At 41.0% G+C, this 26,014-nt stretch overlaps 1 protein-coding gene and 1 long non-coding RNA gene across 3 annotated transcripts in view; both read left to right on the top strand.

Annotated features, from left to right (window-relative positions):
* The window catches only part of CPLX1 (complexin 1), a 159,242-nt gene extending 142,929 nt beyond the window's left edge, over nucleotides 1–16,313 (top strand). For both annotated transcript variants that reach the window (XM_042787931.1, XM_042787932.1), the window contains one exon: nucleotides 12,182–16,313. In XM_042787931.1, the coding sequence (XP_042643865.1) occupies nucleotides 12,182–12,379 (198 nt within the window). In that variant the 3' untranslated portion in view covers nucleotides 12,380–16,313. The remainder of the gene's footprint in view (nucleotides 1–12,181) is intronic.
* Nucleotides 16,314–16,315: 2 nt separating this feature from the next.
* LOC116961379 lies at nucleotides 16,316–19,905 on the top strand. The gene is made up of 2 exons (XR_004406973.1): nucleotides 16,316–16,435; nucleotides 19,774–19,905. It is a non-coding gene; the product is annotated as an uncharacterized LOC116961379 (long non-coding RNA).
* Nucleotides 19,906–26,014: the final 6,109 nt, after the last annotated feature.

The raw sequence follows: 26,014 nt of genomic DNA, 5'->3' as shown, positions 1-26,014 counted from the left end.
AATGCCTCAGACAGGATGCGTTGTGAAGCACTTTTTATTACGTTCTTGCAAGACCGGGCACCCCACCAAGTGGATGCGCCTAACAGCCATCACGCGATGGTTTATATCCCTCTCTCCTGACTGCAAGTTCCCTCCCCTGATTCATCACTGGCTGAGTACTACAGGGTGTGCAGACTTCCCGAACCACCTACCAACACACCCCTTTATGTATGTGTTCATACTTTGCATGTTCACGGAAATGGACCTTGGCTCTCTCCAGGGTGAAGAAGTTAATGTGCATGAGCTCATCACGCAAGCGTACTAAGATGAAAAGTTCAAAAGTTCAGGTTCCCCAAGCCTTTTGGTATCTCCATCCACCTAAAACCAGTTCCAAGTACTGGATCATCACAGTTGACAAAAAGACCACTTATCTTCTAGCCACAGTCTGGGGATTTAAGTGGTTGTGAATTGCTCCTCCTCCTTTATTCTTATCAGGCTTATTATGCGAGAACAACATTCTTTCCCTTACAGAGCCACTAGCCTCTGGATTTCAGTTGGCTTCAACCTCCAGTCTGTCAAAGTGCTTGTGATCGATAATGCAATGAAATGATGAACCCTAGCAAAACACAAACCTAGCAATGTAGGATGATAATAATATCTAAGCCTCATGAGCAGTCAGTGAGTTCCCTATCCCCCTGGACAGGACTAACAGTATTGCTTTCGGCAGTTATCTGCATCTTCACCTTGCTTTGAACCGTAAGACAAAGCTGACTCGGCATCCTGCAGTGTACCACTCCTCATCCAATGGAGCACTTGTATTAGGTGCTTGTAGAAACACAAGCTCAGACTTACACTGACTGGACTAGAGCTTTGAAAATAAGATTAAATAGTGCAAAGCTAAAAATTAAAAAAAAAAAAAAGGAAAAAAGAAATTTTCACATGGTAAACAAAGATTATGGAAGATAAATAGTTATATCTAATCTAAATTACTGCAGCATCCTGGGGAATTAATTTTACCAGCCTTATACTAAAGTAAGGCTTTCATTTGGCAAAGCAAAAAATTGCAGGAGATAGGAAGGAGGAGGAGCACTTCATACTCCATGTTCTTCTCTTGCAAAGCACATACGGAAATGTAGCTATATCCTATGGATTTGTTTTTGCTGTCATACATAGCTGTAATGTAAGTTCTTCTAATCTTATATACAGAGCTTCATTTATGCATTTCCAGTCTCCCATCAACTTTTGTGAAGTTTTTCTTAGAAAAAAATAAATACAGACATTAGAAACACAAGAAATCATATGCCACTTTGACTAGAAGAACACCCACTCTGCATCACTGGAAAATGCCTCTGTTCTCATGGGAACCTTCTGCAACTTGACCCCATCCTCGTGACTGTGGAGCAAAACTAAATTTTCACTGTAACCTATAAACAATTAATCTGCAATTTTTAGTGTAGAATATGTAAATTTTCTTTCTTCTTACCCTGTTTCAGCTGCTTTGAAGAACAGAAATGACCCAGATTTTCCTAATTGAAGCTGCAAGTTGGATTCCGAGGAACAGATTTTCCTAAGGAACTAACAGGTTCAGGAGTACAATATGTACAGTACTTACCTTGGGCCCTGTGGTCATGAGTCAGTGTGGTAATTTCAGTCAAGTCTCCAGGTACCTAAAATCAATATTTTGGAGCCTCTGATCCTATGCTCTTCTTAATGAGTCAGATACTCTCTGCTTACTGCAGAGATTTCTTCTTTGGTTACAAGATAAAAGCCATTGATATTCAGCAGTAATTTAATTACCTCCACTCCTGAAACTTCCTGAACCTCATTCCCACTCACTGAGGCAGACCATTATGCAGTAACACATTTCTTTATTATGGATGCTGCATACACATGAGGAAGCAAATTAACATCTTTGCAAACAGAGAAGAATAAAATATGTTTTCTGCTGAGTATTCTGAAGAAATTGTGATATGTGATACCTATGCCTGTTCTTTCTTATTGAGTCTTGCTTCCCAAAGAGGAGTAAATTTGTTCATAAATTGTAGTTCACACCACCTGAATGTAGTAACAGAAAAGAAACATTTTCACTGGGACAACCTAACATAATCCAGGCAGTTGAGCAGTCAGCAGAATGGCTAGTTTGCTTCATCATAAAGTCAGCATCCATAGTGGATGAAGCCAAAACATGTTTCCTATCTCTTTTAACCATATATGTCTGGTTCTACCTCCATTGAAACCAATGGAAAGATTGCACCTTGATCTGAGTTTGCCACAAATTTACAGTGTCCTGTGCAACCAGAAACCAGATGCAGCTCTGTTTTTCACTCGGAGTTATGCAAACAGCAAGCATTGGACAGTCATGATGTTGCTTCCAATCAAGGTAAAGTAGCAAGGCTTGTTGAGTTACAGTTCAGATCTGTGCAGGAGAGCAGTGCTTTATGTTCCATTGTCTCCACTGTGGGGCAGCAGAAAAGCAACTTGCATATCAATTGATTTGGGCAGCACTATGCTTGGATGCTGGGGACAATGGGTGTTGCAATCCTGCAGCTAATCAGAATGGGAAATGCGTATGTGTTTCTCAGGCAGTGATGATGCTGTGGGGGAGAAGGAAGTTACTGTCAGATTCCCCCAGTGTCACCAGAAGATGCTGATGGGAGGCAGATGAAGATCAGATGAGTCCTTTGAAATCCATATTGGCATCTGATCTTCACTTGTGGTGCAAGTGGAAAACTGCAGGCCTCTGTGTAGCTGCCATGGGAGCCCCCTGAGAAAAACAGGGGATAAGACTGAAATGCATACTGGAAAACCTGAACCAAGATAGGTGATGAATGAAGAGCTGCTGTGATTTTGACAGAACTGAAAGCCTGAGCTAGCAAAGAGGACCATGGCACATACAGCCACAGGGAACTTGTGTAGAGATGGAGTCTTGGGTGAGGCAAAAGGCTCAAAGGACAGAAGCCATGTCTAAAATAACCTCTTCAGGAAATCTGGCTGAAAACCTCTGATGGCCCCCAAGGAAATGGCTTGAGAAGGTCTGTTCCAGGAATGATTAGGCATGAAGCAGAAACTGCTCATATAGCCATAGCTCTATTTTTGCATCTTAAGAGCCCCCTTCCTGAAATTTTATTGTCCTCCTTTCTCTGTCTGCCACCTCTCTCCTATGTTGCACTCCTGTTTAGCTTACATGCAATTAAACAATGTAATTTTGGACTGCAGTTTCCAGACTTTGCCTTGTTCTTTTCCATTATTAGTCAGCCTACTTCTACTAACACAGTGACAGGGTCCTGGTCAGCAGAGCTATGAAGCAGCATGTGGTGACAAGAACACTCAGACACACACCCCACACCACCCCCCTGGGACTGGCAGGGACTGAGACACCCAGCACTGTCTCTTACCTTTCATTCTCTACCACAGCTGGAAAGTTGCATGGTTCCCCATATGTCAGGGTGTGATTCTTTTCTTATTACTCCTCACAAAGCAGAGATTATCCAAGGTCAGCATGGCTGAGCTGTCTGAGGCAATCTGGGTAATTCTGACAGTGCATGGCAGATCTGAGACTAAAATGGGTAATTTGAGGGACAAAGATAGTGTTCTGCTTTCAAATGTGTTGAAAGGCTTCCCCAGAAGTTTTCCAGGGACTAATCCTCTCCCTGACTCCATAGCAACTCTTTGGACATCAAGCCAGGGATAAATAAACACACCAGAAAGACAAATAGACCAACAAAACCAAACAAGAGCCAAAGTTCACACACAAATGAAATCAAGAGATCTGTAATGTTAAGGTGGACGAAGAGCCAGTGCACATTGCTGGGCCATATCCGCATCAAAACAGGTCTGTGTGCCGAGAATAGAGTATTCAGGACTCTGGGTTTCAGTACTGTCATCTCCTGTAGGAAACCCCTTCTCTGTGCAATATCCCCAGCTCAGAGGCTTACAGGTAATAGACATAGGGGGAGAAAAATATGCTGTTTCTGTTGCCACATAAATTCACAGCAGCAGTCGCACCACAGTAAGATCTGTAAGCAACACTATAGCATCAATAAAAAGACAAAACAGACCATAGTCCATCACAATGGCAGAGACTTTCCTAAGCCTCTGGCTGAAAGCTGCCTTATCTTCACCTGCAATTTACAGCCAAAGATATGCTTGGCAGCTTGTCCACTCACAGACAGACTAAAGCAATCATGTAGAAAAAATTCAGGCTTGTATAAATGAAATACACATGCAGTCTTTTTCTGTACCCCAGACTCTCACAGTTGTGGAGCTAAAGGTCAGTGCTAAACACTGCCTATTGCTCTGAATTTGTTTCAGTCCTAAGGCTCCATGAGGTCATGATGAGAAGATCTTGATTGGACTGGTGTTTTCTTTGATAATGGAAGAGAAAAAAAAACTTAGCACATATAATAAATGAAGCCCATAAGGACAGATGAAAGATAAACCATTTTGCGTAGCTGTGTCTTTTCAGTTTTCCAGATTTTTTTTTCTTTTGAAAAGTCATTTCAGAAAGAATCAGGTTAGACGTGAGGAGAAATATTTTAAGTGTAAAAGATAGTTAAGTTCCAGAGAGAGTGAGAGTTCTTCACCATCTGAGGTCTCTTAATAGAAAGACTGGTTCAAGTCAACTCCTGAGGTGGAAAGGTAGGCAAGTTGCTCTTTCAGTGTTTTCTCTAACCATGCGCTTTCAAGTCAGGCTGATAACTTTGTTCTTTTCTTTATTGTGCTGTGGGTTGGAATGTGAATGAAATTTAATAGATAGAGCTGTGTAAGAAGAGACAAGGTCTCCTCTAACTCGTATAAGATAAGGAACAAGCATTGAAATCTCTCTGTAGCTTTTAAAAGCTCAGCTGGTAAATAAAATAGTAATTCCAGAGATGGCTCTATCTGCCATACATGTTCAGACATAGATTCGGTACCACCTGCAGCTACACAAAACCACTAAGGAGAAAAATTCCCTGAAGAGAAATGTAGCCAGTATCATTCATATGCCAACCTTTTCCCAGAAACTAAAACTCAGTGGTAGCTGATATTCAGTATTATTTCTTGGGATGCAAACTGAAGACCAGTTTCAGGCTCTCAGAGCACTTTGGAAGAAAGTGTTTCTTGATGCCATGGTTTGAGCCCAGAGGGCAACTGAGCACCACACAGCTGTTCACTCACCCCTTGTCCCCTCATGAATGAGAAGGAGAAAGGAAAGCAAAAGGCTCCAAAACTGAGATAAGGACAGGGAGGGGTGGATCATCCATTACAGTCACAGGTAAAAGAGATTTGTTAAGGGAAGAAAAAGAACATCAATTTAATTCAGACACTAACAACAACATCACTTAACGGAGAGTGGGACAGTGAGAAGCATTACCACATCTTAAAAACACCTTCTCTCAACCCCTCCCTTCTTTCTGGGCTCAGTTTTGCTCCCAGTCTCTCTACCTCCTCCCCCACAGTGGCTCAGAGGGCAGAGGATGGGGGTTACAGTCAGTCTACTGCTCCTTCCTCCTGAGCAGGAGGACTCCTCACATTCTCCCTTGCTCCAGTGTGGTTCCCCTCTTAGCGGAGACAGTCCTCCACGAACTTTCTCTGGCATGAGTCCTTCCCATGGGCTGCAGCCATTCCCATGCTGCTCCAGCATGGGTAACCCCCACGTGTTGCAGTCTTCCCAGCACCAAACTGCAACAGCAGGGGCTTCTTCCCACAGAGTCCCCAGCCTCCTTTGGGAACAGCTGCTTGCTCCAGTGTAGGGTCATCCACAGGCTGCAGGTCAATGTCTGCTCCACCCTGGATCTCTGTGGGTGGCAGAGTGGTACAAGTAGCAAGCTTGATCCCGGGGTGTTAGGTCAACAAAAACACAGGCAGGGGTGACATCTTTATATAGTCTTTTTTATACCTGTGCAGTAGGGTGTTCCAGAAGGTTCTTGTTTTCTTTGGCTTGTCCCGGTGCAGGTAGGTAAGTTCTGTCTCTGGGCAGCAACAGGAAGGAAAGAGAGAGAAAGGTCCCACTGCCCCACCTACACAGAGCTCACCCCACTTCTCTCCCCTTCCCCCCCAGGGTATTCCACTCGAGTTGTTTGAGACATGATCTTTATGAACAGTTTATGACAGGGATACAAGGCGGGGTCTCTGCTCTGGCACACCTCTCCCGTTCCTCTTCCTTCCTTCCACTGATCTCAGTGCCTATATAGGTGCCTCCTCACAACTCCCACCCCTCCTCCCAGGTTCACCTTCTTAAATACATTGTCACAGAGTTGCAGCCACCATTGCTAATTTTCTTCACCTTGGTGCAGAGGCAGGTCCAACTTGGAGTCAGGGTAGCTTAGAGAAGCCTCTCACAGGGGACCACTGCTGTATCCTGCTACCAAAACCCCTGTCACACAAACCCAGCACACATGAATGAAAGAAGAGCAATGCTGCCAGCTGTTGACAGTAAAAACAACCAGCCATGGTGAGTGAGAGTTCTTCCAAGAGTGGTGCACAGCTGTGTTGCAGGGTTCCTGTATGCATACCTCTAGATTTCAATCACCCAAATGCAGCCACAGTGGAGGAAACTTAGTTGACAGCTGCTACCAGCCACAAAAAGTGCTGGCCAATCAGGTCCACCTGGGACATGCTGTTCCATTACAAAATTCTTACTATCCAAACATGTGTGGGTTTATCTCAGCAAGGCATTACAATAATTACTTGCATCCCACTGCCTGCAGTAGGCTTCACATGCAAACCCTAAGTCAGCTGAACCTTTTGTTAGTCAGTCTTGTGAACATGTCAAGCTAGCCAAAAGAACATGGTTTCTTTCTCTGCTCCAAGGACTGAAATATTCCTTTGTTTATCTTCTTTACATTCCCAGAAGCTGATGTTGCAAATCTGGGCTACAGGACAGGTGTGTAGTACCAAGAGCACCAGTCCTCATTCCCTGTTTATCCAGGTATTAGGAAGGAAGAAAAGGGTGCAGTGAAAATATCCAATTATGAAAGAAGCTGTGACTATATGAAGTATATACATAGTGATATTTAATAGTGTATAGAGACTGTAAAATATGATAGTTCAACCATGACAATAGCAGATACAATTATGTGAGTAACTGTAATAATCTTAGTAACTATAATAATCTTAGTGGCATACAATCATGGTAAATATTAGTGGCATAATGGTATGGTTATTGTGTTATGGTTAATCCAACCTGCTAAGGTCAGCAAGACCACTCTATTGGTCTTTTGAATCCCCATCCATAGTATGGGAGTCCCAGGGGTATCCTGCCTGGTGAGTCAATGGGAAAGATGTTCATCCTAATAGCAGTTTATTCTCAGACTCCAGGATCCTCTGCACTGATAGTTTTCTGCTGGACCCACCATGCAGTCTTTGAGATGTCTTTTTATCACCCCCAAAGCTCATTCTGTATTTTATTAGCTTCTCCAGATAAATCACTTGTTGTTCCTAAGGAATCAGTTCCAAATCTGATTTAAAGATAACCACTCCCTTGTACCTTGATTGCAGCTATCTTCCTGGAGATTCACTTACACAACTGACCCAGAGATAAGTAGTTACTTCTGCAAGTGTCTTAATTGTGATGTTACTGCTTTATTCATTCTGTGGCCTAGATATTTGCCAGATAGAAATGTTCATTTTTAGTAATCAATGGTTAGCTTGTCGTAAGAAATGGCAAGTATATTTGTTTATTTCAACTGCACGTCTACCTTGGCTCAACAGTTCCCGTATTCCTTGACAACCTTATTGCCATTAGAATTATATTGAATTTCCAGCACATTTCTAGTTCATGCACTTACTTTGGCTTCCAGCAGTAGGAATAGGGAGGGAAAGAGATGAGGAGGAAGTCGATGGCAGCACTGTTAGCCTGGTCTTTTCCTGACATGCAGTCAGTGAGTATGGGGTAAACCAAACGCCATGGTATTTTTTCCTTACTCTTTTCACCTGATGACTGAGGACTCCAGCCCACCAGTATTTCACCAACATATGACCCAGTGAAAACAATCATCATGTGACAGCATAGTAATGACTTTAAGAGCAGCAAAGTAGTTCACATACTTAAAATATTTTAAGCATCTAGCTGAGTTAGGTCCATAATTCTGTATTATTAAATATCTGGTGGCATGAGTGAAAGCCAAGCAGATAATGATACAAATACAGCCACTGATACTAAATTTTATGGGATTGGACCTTGAAAAAAATGAAATTGTTCTCATGCTTCAAATTTTTTAGAGATAATGCAATATTTCCCATCATCAGGAAAGCCAAAACACCAAACAGCTTCATTATTTTTAATAATATTTTTAAAAATTATTTGTTGACTTCATGTCCTGGTTTGGGCTGAAATAGAGTTAATATTCCTTTTCAGGAACTAGAAGAGTGCTGTTTTTTGGATTTAGCTTTGGGTTTGGTATGAGAAGAATGCTGATAGCACACTGTTTTCAGCTGCTACTGAGACTTCCAGGACACTCCGATTCCCCATGTTCTGCCCATGTGCAAGGGCACTGAAAGCAGGGAGAGAGCATGGCCCAAGCACCAGACCCAAACAGGCTAATGAAATATTCCATATCATGGAATGTCATGCTCACTATATAGAGGAGAGGTGGTTGGGAAGGAGCTCTCTCTCGCTTCCAGGATTGTGATTTCAGGTTCTTGGTATTTCAGGATCGCTGGCCGGGAACGGGCTGGATATTGGTTAGCGGGTGGTGAGCAATTACATTGTGTATTGGCCGTTTATGTTTTTCTATTATTGTCATTGTTCTCATTTTATTACCATTATTAAACTCTTCCTATCTCAGCCTGTGAGTCTCCCTTTACCCCTCTAATTCCCTCCCCCATTCCCAGGGGAGGGGGAAGGGTAGGTGACCAGCTGCAGTGGTTGGCTGCCGACCAGGCTCAAACCACAACAGTTCACCTAAAAGATTTCATGTGAAGACACTAAAATGATTTTTTAAAATTTTCCTCATATTAAGACTTTCCTGTCTATAATTTGATTTCGTCTGAAACAATTTCTAACCTGAAAAATGCCATTTAATTCATCAAAGCATTACAAAATAGCATCAAGTTTAAATGATGAAACTGAATTCTCAAAACATTCTTTCTTATAAAAATTGCTTTTGATGCAATGTCGTCTTTCTCCAAGAGAAGAATACTTCTCTCCAAAATAAATTTGTATTTAGGTGTTACATACATAGTAGGGGGAAATGTCTTGTTTCTACATATTGTAGCATCACTCTTGGTAGGAACCAAGAAAAATAAATTTCTGTACTTGGCATTTGTGCCAATAAGCTGGAACAGTAGAATCTGGTTTCCTTAATGCCCTTATATAGTGAAAAATCTCTTTCCAGGCCATGAATTGCCCCTTTCTGCAGCTGCCCTGTAAGACTGGCGATTTCTATTAAGAGCTAAGGTCTGCCCAGCACTGTGCAATTCTCTGAGAGCAATCAATGGAGGCTTCCTAAGGAAACATGTCAGCACAGGCTTACAAGTACAGTGCTAATTCCTTTATACAGTCTTTGAGTTTCGCTCTGTCCTAGCACACAGTAGCGCTTGAGTGGTTGTTCTTGTTCCACAGGTTTCTGTGGCGTGGATGTTTGTTCAACATGTTCATGAGTTAGAGGGTCAACCCACCATGAGCTGATAGCTGTTTTGAAATGGAGGATATGAAAGCATGTAGGGGACCTCTGTGTTCCTATGCTTTGTGTTGTTTCCACTACTGCTCTTCTCCTCTAGCTGGCAAAAGAAGATAAAGTCTGAAGATAAATTACACTGGGAATCATCTAGAGACATCTACCTATGATTTGAGAAGGAGAGTATCAGCCAGCCATACAGACTGTCCACACCCTAGCAGTGTATGTCATTCCCCCTGCAGTGGTTCCTGGTCCTATGTTAGATCTTCTCTGTGGTGTTCAGCCCAATAACTACAAGCTGATCAAATGCTTCCTTTGCCTCAGACATGAATGGAGACATCATTTGTCTTTAACAGCTCTCCTATGAAATCTGGTGTGACCAGCATCTACTAGGTATAAAAATCATAAGACAAATATCCTTAATGAACATTTTGTCTTGAAAGGATTGATTTAGAGAACTAGGGGTTTTGGAGGTACTGGTTTCAACCTTGCAGACTGTAATCTGAAATCTTAACGGTGGTGGAGAAAGGGAGCAAAAATATTGCTGTTTCTCAGAAATGTTTATGAATTTCTTCTCAAACCCAAGAGCCATTTAAAATCAGAAAGTCATGACAGCAGCAGTGTATTTCTGGCTTTACTGGTAAACAATTTGTTCTGGTCTTAGTGGAAAAAAAATAAAGGAGGAAATAATGAAAAGAGCATTTACTTCACATCTATTCAGCAGTACCATACTATTGATACTAGAAAGCACTGAGTACTTTGTACCAACATAATTCTTTGATTTTTTGAATTCACCTAATTTTCTTTCCAAAGTTCGTTTCAAAGTTATTCATGCAAAATGTTTTGCTGGCTTTTGCATGGGTTTAAGTTAGTTACTTTATGGTTCTGATGTACTGAGAGTAATCTTAATTCCAATTGGTACTTTAATTAAAATTTAGGCATAAGTAAAGGAATGGCTTTTACAGAGCAATAATTTTGAAGCTAATAGCTGCTGCAGCAAACCTGAATGCCTTTCCTCTTCCTCACAAAGGTCAAATGTCTCTCTAATGTAACTGAAGTGAAGTAATTGTAAGCAACAGTGCAGGTGCTTGTAAGGTCAGTGGTAGCTGAGTAGTTGATAGGGCAGCAGCAGGCAGGTGTGAGCAGCCATAAAGGCGGCTGGTTAGAAGAGGAAATGACTGAGTAGAAGAATGTTCCTGCCAGCTTGGGAGCTGTGATCCTGGGGACCAGAAACATCCTTGAAACGTGTAGCTGGCCTCTTTGAAGCCCAGCTGTGCACTAAGAAATGGGACACATCCTGAGATTGCATTGATGATCACAAAACCAAGAAAATTTAACCTTCATTTATCATCAGAAAAACTGGAAACAGTCTAAGAAATTTAAATTGGTCTGAAGAAACAGAGCAGGTCTCTGAGAAACCTGATCTAGCTGAAGATGTCCCTGCTCATTGCAGGGTGGTTAGACTAGATGACCTTTAAAGGTCCCTTCCAACCCAAACCATTCTATGTTTCTATAATAAAGATGGTAGTTTGCAGATGTTCTTGTTGCTGTAGATTTGCATGTAGCAGTTTGAGTTGTTTTTTTTTTTTTTTTTTTTTAATCATGTATCAACATAATCTCCAAAGTTTCTGTGCAAATGCTTATGGAAATTGCAGCAACACCTGAGAATTATTGGAATGTGTGAAGGGTGAGGAGTGATGAGGGTTATGGGTGCAGAAATTGTTTTCCTTGGACATGACTTCAGACTAGCAGTTGGAAAGTCCTAGTTCACTGTGGCTGCAGAGATACTGCAGCACTTCTCTCCCTAATATGATTAATTCATGCACATCTTACCTCCTCTATTAAATCTAGCATTTTGAATATAAAATCATAAAATGAGATTGAGGCTTCTACTCTCAGGCTTAAGAATGTTTCTCTTCAGATGTATGAGTCAGCTTTACCCCCAGAAATGCAGAGTTCAGAGTGCAAATACAGAGTTTTTCAGGAAGGTTTTATTTTCACTAACAGGTCTTTGTGTTCCACTTATACTAAGAGAACAAGGATGAGATTGTGTAGGATATCTCCCCCATGAGAATATCTAAAACTATCATTTTCACTGCAGTCTGCCTGTCTGTCCTGTCGTCTTTTCTTTCTTTTGTTCATAATTACTTTTTTTCCAGAAGTTTGCCAAATCCATAAACCTTTACTATAAAATGATGCAGATGAAATTTCAAAATCATTGCAGATGATGGAATTGAACATCGGATGTTAACAGAAAAGAGAGGATCAACACCACTAAATACCACCCGAAAACTTTACTAACACAGAGCTTGTATTGTCTATGTAAGGCCCATGGTTGTATAGTCTCCGTTTCACTCCCATGCTAGTTTCTGAGTGATCTGAGCATCTGGCCATCTTGTTTTGTGAGAGATGTCCATCCACTGGGCTGTATTTAGCGGGGAGTTGTTAGGTTGGATAATTTGCGTGTCTATGTAAAAAGAGCAAAAGCAGAATATTAACAGTGATGTTCATACTGCAGAATACGAGGCACCATGTGTGACAGCTGACTTTATCAGTCCTCCTGTTCAGTGGGTGACTGACAATGTGTTATCTCTCCCCTGCAGTATGGGATAAAGAAGAAGGAAGAAAAAGAAGCAGAGGCCCAGGCCGCACTGGAAGCTGATGCTGAAGGGACTCTGACACGCCCAAAGAAAGCGATCCCTCCTGGCTGTGGGGATGAGGAGGAGGAGGAAGAAGAGAGCATTCTAGACACAGTCATCAAATACCTACCAGGGCCCCTGCAGGACATGTTCAAGAAGTAATAGCTGCAGACTGTTAGATGGGCATAAACAGTACTGCAAAGGATTTCTCTTTTGCCCAATGGGGATTTACAATCTTGCCATCCATCATGCAGACCTCCCCACCTCTGCCCTCTACTGCTCACTAGGAGTCCCTTTGCTTCTCATTCTCTTCTGACTGCCTCTCCCTTCCCTCCACCCCAAGTCTCATCCATTCCTTTTTTGTACATAGTCACATCCAGTAGATGCCTCTGAATGGATATAAAGATTAAAAAGCTGCAGACTACACAACTTTTATTATAAGCCATAGTACTATGTATGTTAAATAAGACAACTGTACATTAAGCATAGAAAAGGAACAACCTTATCTGCATTTCCATCCAAAGCAGAAAGGAGTGTTCACTAGGTGTGAAAAGTGGTCTCCTCTATAATTTTATTTTATTCTCTTTTTATTATTATTGATAATAATTATTAGTCATTATTATTAATGTTCTGGTTGATTGGCTCACATTAACCATTTGTTGTTGAGCATATCTGCCCTTGGAAGGGCTATCTCAGTCCTCCCATGGAAGCAGAGATTTTCTGTTTTAATTCCATCACTGGCATAAATAAATCATAATTTGGAAGGTAAATCACACATGACTTACACAGCTGACATCACTCAGAACTGTGGAAGAAGTGAGTCATCTGCCCTCAGATGCTGATGGAAGTTAAATGCATCAGAATCTAAGCAAGAATCATGTTACTTTGAGAATTAGCCATACACTTAACTTGAAAGAGAAGATTTGGTCAGATAGTTGCCATATAGAGAGCTGAAACCACAGGACTGGTTTAGGCAGTGTGGTACTTTAGTAGAGGACCTTCCCAACCCCTTTCAAGCCAATGAGCAAGTACATAGGCTGCTCTGATCAACTAAGCTTCCTCCTTCTGCCCAGTGCCATATTGAACTGTCCCATTGTCAGAAGTGCTTACAGGATGGACATTTGGTTTCCAATATATTGTTGCGGCTGTGTCTTGCCCAACCATTCCTGCAGTGTGTGAGAGAGTTTATGCAAACATCTCAGTATGCTCCTGAACAAAAAATTTTAAAAGATATTCATCATCTTTTCAGGTAAGCAGAAGAAAGCTGTACCATGGTTAAGGCAGTGAGCTTGTGAACTCTCAGCCTTTTAGCAGCATCTCTTATAATAGGGAAAAAATATTACGAAAGAGAAGAAATGTATTTATTTTGCCCTGCTTACCCAATTCTTATTCAGCTATGATAGTCCTTGCATCTTTGCAAATAACTTCAACCATGAGTTTCTGCTAAATCCAATGTGGAGGCTGAGGAAGTTTAACTGATCTACAAGCCAGAACCAGCTGATAAAGGTACAATTTATTTCAGATTGATTCTACAAACAAGACATGTTCATTCAAGTACAAGTTGCCAAGGGCTTCCCAGAGGAAAGAGAGGGCAGGTTTTACTCTTTTGAATAATGTCAGTGGGTTTTTGCCCTAACTTTCATTTAAAGCAAGGTATGTGTCTCCCTGCCTAAGACTTTAATGACCCAGAACACTCTCTATCTCTGAATCAATGCTTGGGTTTAGCATAGGAGTGTTGAGCAATTTACCATTTTCTAGGGAGTGTCCTACTCATCTCATGCAAATTCAGCAACTAGTAATTTGAGCCTATTTAAGTAAACCTCACAGAACTGAAAACTCTTCTCCTGTCACAAAGGCAGCAACTGTTTTTGATGCTCTGCCACAGAAGGAACTAAATCCAACACCTCTGAAAGCTAATAGGCAGAGGCTGGCTCTTTGCTTCAGCCACTTATTGGTAGTGAAATCTTCTAGCCCAGACCACACTGACACACTGACATCAACACTTTTGAAATGCTCTAACTAATCTCTGCGGCCTGTGTCCTCTAATATAAAAGTAGAACCAGCGGAAATGTGCCCCTGCTAAAAGGAATACATCCATTCATGTTTTCCCCTGGTCTTGTGCTGGAGAACTCTGCAAACAAACATACAAAAAAAGAGTATGAGCTCATTCTGCTTTGGCTTTTCTCTACTACTTGCTTGTTGGCCTTTCCCTAGGCCCCATCACTGACTCATTTCTTCATCCAACCAAATACTGTTCCTGATACAGCATCAGAATTTTCTGCCTGGTATCCTTGCAGAATGATACTGGCAGTTGTTTGTTTTCACAGTCTCCCAGGCAGCTTGATGTACCTGTATGTGAATGTATGTGTGAAAGATGAAGAAAAGGGAGAAGAAAGGAAGAAACAAGAGAAAGGAAGAGTGTTTGGTACTATTTTTTCTAACTGTGCCTCAGAAGCTGTGCCATTGAATGACTGGTCTAAGTCAGGACCTTGTGTGGCCTGTGCTCACATTTCATAAGCATGTAGTGCTATCTCTGGGATCAGAGCATTAAAATTACTGCTTTTATGGGCTGAGCTCCTGAGCTGTATGAACATCTGGATACAAACCCAGAAGAGGGCCATAAGAACTCTGTGCTGAGTTTGTTAGGCCTCATGCCAGGCTCACAGAGCAGGAGGAAAAAGGAAAGTAGTTTATTAAACAATATTTGCCAAGTCTTTTTCATTGTGGGACCTTATCAGCCATCCATGTCATCCCTTCTGTACCTCAGCTCTCTACACCTGCATCAGCCCTTCCTTCATGGACAGCAGAGAGTTCAGCCAGGTGTGAGCTGGTAGGTACCATTTTAATTTTTCTTTCAATAAAGAAACATGACAGAAGATCTACCACAGGTACTGGACAGGTTTTGCTTGGGTTTGCCTCACATAACCGTTGGTAACTTGCATGAGTTCTGGACCTGTCCTCAAATCAGTCCACTGTTCCTGAAGTGCTTAAGCCATGCTGAACAGACTCGAGAGTAGGCACTCTCCCCTCCCTTCTGCCTATCCATTTCTCTTCCCACTCTGAACTGGCAACATGGGACACAGACACCTTTGGCTCATGTACAGATGCGAGAAGCATTGCCTCAGACACTTTCCCTCTCAGCACTCTAGCAGGTGTTGAAGCACTTAAACAAGACCAAAGAGAAGCATGGTTCATTGTTTGGATTCTGAATATCTCTTTGTCTTCCCATGACATTGTTTTATTTGTGTCACTGGTCTGTTCAATCTCAGGTAAATGAGGTATTTTGGGTTTTTTAACTAGTTTTTATTTACACAAAAAGGTTGGTGGCTAGACACTGCAGCCATTTTCCTTCACAGCTCCAAGAACTTACTGACTAGTAAAGAAAAAGTCAAAGGACCTCCACATTTGGAGGGTAAATGATTTAGTTTGCCATTGACCTTGTGTACTCATATTTATATTTAGAGAAAGCCATATGAAATCAGACTGCAATATTAATTATGAATGCTACTCTTGTATTTAAAATAAATTAAATACAAATTCATGTGCTAAATCACTTTGGAGTTCCTCTGTCCATGTTTCTAGTACCATATGTTGGCTTAGGTCCCTCCCAGCCCCTCTCCTTCATCAAGAAAGTCCATACCAATGCTTCCGAATACATCTTTTTGGCAAGCTTACTGTGCTTGAATAAGCATTGTTAGAAATTAGTCTTAGTTAGAAATCAGCGTGATGTCTTATGTATCTGAAAGTTGTCTGTATCTGTTCTGAATATGTTATTGAGATAACTGTTTCTTCATGCACTGAATTAGTAAATTGTTTCAGTAATGTCATTAAAAAATTACTTGTTTTCTCTCCTTCTCTCTCACACACACAGAACAAATTCAACATAGCCATGCATTTTCTAGTAGAAATGCTCCCCAGCTTTCTTTCAGATGCATGCAGTACTCTCCAAGCAACTAGAAGATGACTTAGAGACTTTGTGAATATGAATTTCATTTGTTATTTGCCTGCTACTTTTTCCTGCATGATGTGGGTAAATGGTATGATGTTCTTTTAAAATGGAATCACAGCCAATAAAAAAACTCAGTGATTTCATACATTTTTTGCAGTGCTTTCCTGTGAAATTCCTACCAGGCTACACTTGGAAATTGAAGTTTGGATGCTGATACACAAATAGAATGGTAACAGAATTGAGGAGATACATGGATATTATTCACAAGGGTATGTTAATTTTTTAATTTGTCAAAAACACTGATGATTTTTGACATCTACAGGTGATAATCAAATTTTAAATAAATTTTTTAATTAGGATTTAGGGTTTTTTAGGAATAGCAGTACAGCATTCCTTGGAAAGAAACACAGGCATTTGACTATAGTTTAGTGAGAATATGTTTGGGTCTTAAAAAAGGTAAAAAGCTGGTTTGCAATGACATCAAATACATCTCTGGAACCAGAATTTGTGATACATACAAAACTCTGGGTGGCAAGTTGCACACAGCTAAACCTTGATTTACTTGCTCAGGGACAAATCAGTAGTGGTTATGTCCAGCATAAAAACATTGCGTCACATTAGAAAAAGAAAGAGAAATAGCCATACATTTCATAGGAAGCGCTGATACTCTTTCCCCTAGAAAAGGTCTTCCTTGGGACCATTGCATGGCAATGTGTTTGTTTTTTTTACTAACAGTGGCAGCAACAGGACCATCACAGAGAATCAAACCATATTATTTACATCCCATAATACCTACTCAGACTTTGAGCCGAACACTGTTAAGTCCAACACACACTCATGCTACTGCAGCCTGTGAATTCAAGGACAGGCTCTTCATTTACTCCAAGTTTCAATTGAAGTCTGTGTTTGAGGAAGATAACAGAACAAGAACATATTTTTCATTGATTCCCCTAAGAAACAGCCAGCTTAAGGGAACCAGAGGATTTGGATACCAAAGAAGGAAAGCAGGTGATTTCGACAGGCTTCATTTTGCAATTGAGGTAAATTATTATTTGGAAGCAGGTTCTGTCTTCTTATTAAAAAGATACAGAAGGATAATTCCGGTGGTTATGCTGGTGCAATCTACATTTTCCCACTTTAAAAGTACACTTTCTCAGGTAAAACATTCTCCAAGGGAGAACAAAACAAGAAGAAATTGTCAGGCACATCATGAGTGGTTCTGGTGAAAAATCACTCCAGTTACAGACATGCATTAGTGATCTACTTATCAGATACTCACCCTGGTATACAATGATTAGCCCTACTGCAAGTTCTCAACCTTCACTGGCAGCAATGGAGGCACAGACTACATGATCGAGACAGATATTAAAATTCTAAATAAAAAGCTGTGTCTTAAGTCCATTTTAATAGCTTCATTTAATTTTCTTCCTGAAGTACCATTGATAATCTAGGCCTCTTAAAGCTCTCTTTGAAAATGGGACCTGAATGAAGGCTACTGGACAATGCTGGCACAATGCTGTCCTGTGTATTGACATCCCAGGAGGTTTGTGGCAGGCATCAATAACATCACTTAAAAAATCTCAACCAAGATTTTTAATTTTCCATTCCAACTGTCCCTACTCTCTTCAGCAAAAACAAGGTTACAACTGCATTGGGATATTCCTCGTTGAAGATATCTCTGCGACAGACTGTCTCTGGTGATTTTACAGACAGTTTGAGATAGGTTCTGACAACACAACTGAGAAAGACAAATGGCTGGAGCATGTGATGACAAACATGCATACTTTCCTAAGCCTTCAGTATTTAGAGGGAAGCAGAATTCTGCTAGTGCTGTGGGATGGAAACAATTTTTTCATATGAAATTTGCTTTCCTCCCAAACCCTGTGTTTATACTAGAAGGTCGGATACAGCAGTATATTTGACAAGGTCAAGCCGCAGCATGTGAGAGTGTTTTGAGTCAGAAAAGGACTTCTTTAAAACTTATATAATGAACATTTAAGTGGTCTATGAGAGGTTTATACCATGGCAAACAACAATTCCCTGAATGAAATTGTAGTTAATTTCAATTTAATTTTTAATAAAATATTATTCTAAAATTTCAACAAAATGGAACATATTATTTCCAATTTGTCAGCTACTGGTCAAAGAAGTCAAACCCAAACAAAGGACAGTCTACATGAAAAGGGAGACTAGGTATTGAAACAGAATTAAGGTATTAAGACTTCATATTCTGTTTCAATTTTCACTTTATTGGTGCTGAAAATAGCAAAAGTATGTGTACAATCACTTCAAATTTTTTTATCATCCTGAAGGTCATACATGGTTGAGATGGGACTATTTACTATTCCAGTTTCGCAGGCTGTTAAGCTGTGAATTTTCTGCACACATAAACCCAATATCTGGAAGCTGGCTTTTAAACTGATGAAAATGACACACCTTTCCAGCTTTCTCTATCTTACTAACAGCTGAACAGATGCTTATCAGATATTTACCCCTCAGCCACAGAGAATCCTCTTTTTTGTAAAGACTGAGCATGGCAGGTCTCAGACCAAATGTGAACATTTTAAGGTAAATGCACTTACAAATAAATAGATTAGTAGAGATTGACTCTGAAAAAGTACCTTAGTACTGAAACTCATCTGGGAGATTTGGGGACAAAACCTACAACTTTTACTTCGTTCTAAGTAATACTTGAAGAATTCCAGCACTGTTATTGCCAACTGCTAGCAGACAATCAGGTTACGGATGGGAAGCCTTTATTTTTTAGGTGATTAAATGAAGAATTGGGTTTCACAGTACTAAATGGGGATGAGACACAAGGCATTTTGAGTTTTCTCCACATTATGTTACAGTATAACATTAGCAAGCTCCTAACAATCTCTTGTTTTTACCTAAAAAAAAAAAAAAAAAACGATCTCTGTGGGAGATCTCTGTGGGATTGAAGCCATTTTTAGTATGGAGTTGAGCCATGCTAGTTTAATAGGTTATGACAAAGAGAGATAAAAACAAAACGCCCACTACACAGTTAAAATAACGGTCTGTCAGATGGCAGTTGCTCGTGGGTTTTTTAGGTCAGCTCAATACAGCTTTGCACTATTCAGGGGGAGAAAAATTGTAACAGAACATTTTAGTGAAAATTTCCTAGGCAGTCTACTCAAGTTCTCTTATTCACTGAGGTTGTAAGGGAATAGCTCAGCAGGAACACTACAGTCATGCACAAAAACAGGCTGTGGAGAGCTATCCCTGTGCTAAGCACAAGGGACAACACTGCCCAGTTATTAGAATCTCGTTCACTTGCTTGAGAAGAAGCTAGAGCTACAGAACTCCTCATTTTATCCAATGGTGAAGTGAGGATAATGATACCGACCCATCTTTGAGATTTCCCAGTGAGACACACTGTCCTTTACATAACCAGCCTTCTCTGAGAATCTTGCAGCTCAGATGTCAACAATATCCAAGGAATATATGTCAGACTCTTGGGAATGATGAGATGAAACAAATTAAAAAGATGTGACTTACCAAATGTTACTGTAGACTATGACACAATCTGAAATTAGTTATAACAGCCTAGGTGATAGTCAAATATTTAAATGTATTTATTTTTCAGATGGAACTGCATACTTATATAAGCGGAAGACACGGAGTGCCCCCTTGAACAGCTAGCTGTGATTCATAAGCAGCCTGGCAAACAAGAGAGACATAGTCAATTCATTACAATTAAATATTCTTTGAAGATAAAGCATCTGCTGTTGATTTTTTTTTTGCCTGCATGAACTGATCTAAGCCTCTTTAAAGCTGACTATAGATTGACCATTATTAACTTAATGTTATTTTATGTTTCTCAGAGACTGCAAGTGTTCTGCACTCCAAAAATTACTTTCTGCCCTCAATTCACTTCTCAAATGCTGAGACAAGATGGTCCTGCCTCACTTGAGGCATTCAGCAGATGTTGCACGGGTGTTAAATTAACCCTCAGCAGAAGTGGCATCTCACCATGAGCTTTTCTTCCAATTCAGGCATTTCTCTGAACTAAGAGTATTTACTCTAGTATTTTACTTACTTGTGATTATTGTAGTCTCCCCAAAGCAAGGATCCTCCAGGAAAAGCAATGAAGACAAAATATTTGTCTTGTTTTTATTTTTTAAAAAAAAGTCATTCCCCCCCCCCAACAAACAAAACCAAACAAAAAACAAATAAAGAATAAACTTCTTAAGACTTTATTTATTAATAAGTAATATAAGAGATTAATGAAGAGTAAAAATTTTGCAAGTCTTCTTCCTGCCCCTCTTCCAACTAGGAGCTCTGAGTACAGACTCAAGGAATGATGTTGTCAGCATGGAAAGAAATGCTGAGGGCTGAACAAATTCAGAGTTCTTTATGAGTTATGTCCCATAGTACCATGGCTGGTAGTAGTCACTGTCAGTAGGGTGACTAGAAGCCTCCAATTAAGACCAGATTCCCCATGGAAGCAGGCTGGGCTACATCCAAGGTCTGAGATATAGTACCAGCTGTTGTCAGGGAAAAGGTACACCCTGCCAGTAGAGGCCTGCTTCCCAGCAGATCTCCTGTGCCAGAACACTATTGTCTGGTGGAAAGACCAGAAAGGAGAGAGAGAGCTTTGTAGCGAGAAAGTGAGCTACTGTGCTAAAACACACTTGTCCACTGATGACTGTAAAAAGCTTGTTAAATCCTGTCTGTTCTGGCTTGTAAGTCCCTGGCATGGTTCTATCCAAAGAGAATACTCAGATTTTATGACTAAAATAAAAACAAAAGATGTGAGAAAGAGCACATTCACTAATAGTGTTGTCACACGTGATGGGACAGGGAATGGCTGCTCAGCAAGCCTGAGGGACCCTTGAGGTGCTCTGGAGAGGTAAGACTGGGGTAAATATTTGTCCCTCTTTCTACAGTTTATGAGTCTCTCTGCTCAGTCACTTTTGACAGTGCTCCAGTTTGCTGAGTGGTGAAGGACTTGCGATCACCAGGACAAGTGTTTCATAAGCCTGGGAAGCTCAGGGCTTGACTGTGGGCACATGGAAGTGCTGACAAGAGCTCAAGCACTGTGTGTTCATTTCTCATGTCAGCTTAACTCGGCCAGAAAACCCATTTGTCTTCCTTGCCCAGAACAGAAGGCACATTCTCAGCTCAGCCTAGTGACCACAGAGCAACACATGGTCTTCTCTAAAGCACAGATGCCTAAAACCCACATATTTCCCTTTTCAGATATCTCTCATTTTTACCTGAAAAATGAAAGTATGAGACATTTCCAGGTGAAAACATTTTTGACCAGCTCCACCCTTGCATTAAATGACTCTTATGTCTCCATTGCCACATTGCTTGCAAGGTTCATTCCTTTTATGCCTCTTTGCTCATGTAAAGCTGGGACCACTACCCTCACAGTGTCCAGTTCATAAGATCAGTAGCTACTTTGTCCCCTTGTCCCTTATGCCAGCCATCTCAGGCATGCTGAGAAGCTTTTCCAAGGCAGAGAAGAAGCTGGTGAGGAATGAGTTTCAGGCAGTGGAGCAGATAGCTCTGCTTGGCCTTCATTGACAGCTTTGCAAACTAGTGTCCAAATTTGTTCTGAGAGACCACCCCAGAAACTCCATGCTGCACTATCAGGTTCCCCAAACATCCCTAGAATATAGAAGGTCTGTGACAACATACGGGACTTTCATACTTTGCTTCCTGCTTCCATACCTCCTTCCCTACTACCCTTCTACACCTCTTTCAGTGATCTGTCTAACAGCATCCTGACTGGTTACCAACATGTTTGATGAGAACCTGGGACCCTCTCCAACTTCTGAGGATCAGAGGGCCAGGAAGGGAGATTTCAAATCCTTGCTCACAGATATGATACCTGAGGTCTCACCAAGCTTCCACGCTGTTGGACAAAAATGCCAGGGCATTCCTTGTGCCTAGGGGCCTAATACTTGCTTATCCTGAGTAGTATGCTTAAGAAACATATTTTCCAGACATGTTGGCGCCAGTTCTTTCCCAAGAGTGAGTGCCTTACCCAGCCTCATGGAACATTTTTACACATAGCCACCACAGAGTATTCAGATAAGAATAACAGCATCTTATGTAAGCTTGTATTTGGAGATAATGCACAACAACTTTTCCCCAGTATGTTGCTGTTTGGCAGAGATCATCTGGCTCTGGTTCACCCTGAGTCTCTGCAGGCATTTAACACTACTCTTGTTCATTAATTGGTGGAGACTTAAGCTTACATCTTTCACACATTGCCTTGTTATTGCCAATAGACTTTGGCAGACGACAGTGAAGAAATTCTATTCATGCTTCTCTGAGGAAGACTTGCATGATCTAGGAAGGTAAAAAAGCAACAACTGTCTTCCTCATGAGAATTAATTATACTTAAGATTTCCATGCTATTGGGGCAGTGTTATAAAAATATGATGAAAAATGGCAGACCAACAAGAAATTTACCCATATTAATTAGCCTGAAGTTGCCTTGGCTGTTGGGAAATGAATTGTAATTTATTCATCAAAGAATGGTCTCTCCCTATTGTTTCACAGTGGATTCAAAGATATACTAATCTGACAAAAGTCGTCAATGCCTAGAACTTTGGTTTGTCCAAACAAAAAGTGAACCATGTCCAAAGTCAGGTCTTTAAGTTCAAAGCATCTCTGAGCAGCACTGAAGTTGTGTGAGCAGACATCGTCTCAGCATGACTATGTTACATTCTCACCCTCTCAGATGAGCCTTCCTTCAGTGGGATTTAATTACAAGATGTCACACATTCCCTTGAGGCCCTCCTTACTAGGGTCTCAGTGGAGGCAGTAGTGATGACCTTATTGCGGGTTATGGAAGAAAACTTTCCCTCTCATCGTGTCTCAAAATGGCATGTCTCAAACTGCCCTGCACTATTTCTGCAGGAGCACCTTTTTTTACTGTCGGAATAACTGGAATGCCATCTTAAGGACACTACTAAGACCTATCGGTACTGTCAGATGTCAATGTAACATAAGATGTCATACCTTTGGCTGACAAATAGTTTGATATAAGAGAGTTCTGTAAAATGTCTCTTTACCCAATCTGGGACTAACAGTCTCTGATGGGTGCCTTACTTAATTCCAAACTGCATGCACAACAGTTCCCCTACAAGTGGTAGCCATCACACCAGATGTCTACATGTGCAGAACAGAAGTACCAGTGTGAGTATGTGCCTGATTCTCAAAGCTTCACAGCTATACTGACTCCTTGTGTTTATGGAGAAACCCATTCCTGCAGGAGCATGGGTGCCATGTGACTGTAGCATACCCTTGTACCAAGTAGAAGCTGTAATCCAACCAAGGCCTTTGGCTGAACACCTGCCATGCTATGGCAGAAGATGCATGTGGCAGAATGCGGTACAAATGACAGTATGACTAGACAAGAAAATGAAGGGCCAAACAGCACCAGGAGACTACTAGCATTTCCAGGTTGACTGCTAAGGACAAATTTCCTTCCAAGGACATGTTACCAGTGAACGTACTCCAGCTGTGTCATGTCAATATGCAGCAGGATGAGCTTGTGTGAAAGGTTAAGGCAGAGGATGAATGGATATAGTACATCACTGAGATTTGATTCCACACAGTAGGGGTTCCCTTCATAGCTCCTTGCTCTTAATCTCCCCTTGTGGTTGGGCTTGTTGTGGAAATGTCTTTTTAGGAAGAGAATGCACTATTATACATCTCTGTGAGTCATCAAATGCAGCCTGGATTTTTGGCACAAAGAGCCTGAGGAAGTAGAGGAACCAAACCTCCTCATTTAGAGTAGCAAATGCCTTCCAAGGGAACATGAGATGGGATAGAGAAGAGGATGAGGACATTTGAGGAGAATAATGGACTCCAGCAACTCTATGAGTCATAAATCGAAGACGTTTATTGACAAGTGCGTTTATATATCTTCCTGACAACTGATCACACATAAACAAAAGGCTTGATAGGTTACATGCATTCTCCACACACTGTCCACGTACCTAAGATTAACATTTGATTGGTCATTACCCTCTGTCCATAATACACCAGACAACTCACTGGCTACAAGTTAGTTACTGATATCCTAAGCCTATTGGTTAATTAAATCTTACAAGCACAAACACAATGTTCTATGCACTTTCAGCTCAAGGTACAAAACTTTCCACTGTTTAAGAAATGACCAGAGCTTTTCCTTTAACTGTCACCTTGCATGTCTTCTTCAGACAAAGCTCAGTATCCTTATCTTGTTTTTCTACATTCCTGTTTGCTGCTCCCAAGGCTTCTGGCCAGACAGGGTCGAGATGTCCTCATCATTCACTAGCTGTACAGCACTCCCTGTTCTTCCCACCCGTCCTGCTACAGACATTCAAGAGGATAAGGTTGCTTCTGTCCTTAGAGTCCTGCACATATTCTGGGAAGACATCCTCTAAAGCTGAGAAGAATTGGCAAACTCAAGCCCCAGTTAGCAATGCTTCCCCTGCCATTTCCCCAAAGACCAGATCAATCAATCTACTTGGCAATTACTCACCAACTTTCTCTTAAATTCAGGCTTAACTAAAAGCACAAGGTGCTTTCTAATAACATTACATGTAAAACTGTAAAAATTGAAGAAATAACCTTTTTTTTTAACAGTTGCCTTAGATCTCTCCCACATACAAACCCCACAGTAAAAAGCCAATGTTCACTCACAGTGAGAGTGTTTAGTAATACACAATAACCAAACCATGTCTGTTCTACTTTAAAATAACTCACAAATGCAATAGCCAGGACCAAGCACAGATATTTTAATAATAATCATCACAGAAAAGAGTCCAGTGGGAACACAACATTCAAGGTAGGCATTACTTTGAAGTGTGGTATCACAGTTCATCAGGATTTTAAAAAACCCCAAACAGTTACTTCTGAGGCTGGGCAAAAGTTAAGCTGTTCAAGAGAAAAAAAAAAATGCAGTACAGATCAACAAATGAGGTCTGGTTTTAATCATAATCACAGCTTTGTAGATGAAAACCTGTAGGCAAGTGCTGTTTTGTCACTGTCAAATGACTGCATGAAACTAACAATTGCAACTGATGGGAGCAGTGGAGGAACTAATCCCACAGCAATAAACACAGCCTTCAAAACCTACCTCCCTCACTGAGGACAAGACTGCCTGAATGCTGTCAAGCTAATAGGAAACCACAGATATGAGTAATTGTCAGAGCTGGCTATGAGTGAGTTTGACGTATGAAAATTGACCAGTAAATCCACAAGGCATATGGAGTCCCTGGGAGAAAAGGGTGCTATAGGATGTGCAATCAGTTAAATACACACACACACAATATACTAGCCCATAAAAACCCTGTACAGTTGCATCACAAACACTGTGGTCTTGGCTTGCAAAAGACTACTTTCACGGTACCAAATTTAAGATGAGTGCTTATTTTTCTAGTAACATTTTATTGTCTTTGAGACCTGGCTGGCAAAAGATAAAATTAGGAAAAGGGAAAGATTCAGAATTTGCTGTCTCAGCTCTCAGAATACTATACGTCTTGAGACCAAAGCAAACTGATTGAGCACAGGAGTGAAAGACGAACAATGTTCTTTTCTTCATGTCCTGGGGAAGAACTGACTTGTTCCATTGGTGGTGAACTGGATCCTGGAGGAAGGATGCTGGAATGTCACTGGCTTGGAGAGGAACAAGTGGACTAGGAGCTAGGCCACCAGACTAGGATTTAGGGTGGCTTTTCTCTGTCTCTTCTTTTTGTTACCTTCTACCTGAAAGCTAGAAATTTCACATTGGTGTTTTGTTCAAGTGCTGGGTGCCACTTTGTCTTCAGATGCCTGAGACCATGAAATGTTCCCAGAATATAAAATATAATATAGATGTA

This window comes from Tyto alba, unplaced genomic scaffold, assembly GCF_018691265.1.
Source record: "Tyto alba isolate M040663 unplaced genomic scaffold, T.alba_DEE_v4.0 Super-Scaffold_13, whole genome shotgun sequence".
Lineage (NCBI taxonomy): Eukaryota > Metazoa > Chordata > Aves > Strigiformes > Tytonidae > Tyto > Tyto alba.
The sequence above is the reverse complement of the archived record's forward strand: the minus strand, read 5'-3'. Positions and strand labels throughout refer to the sequence as shown.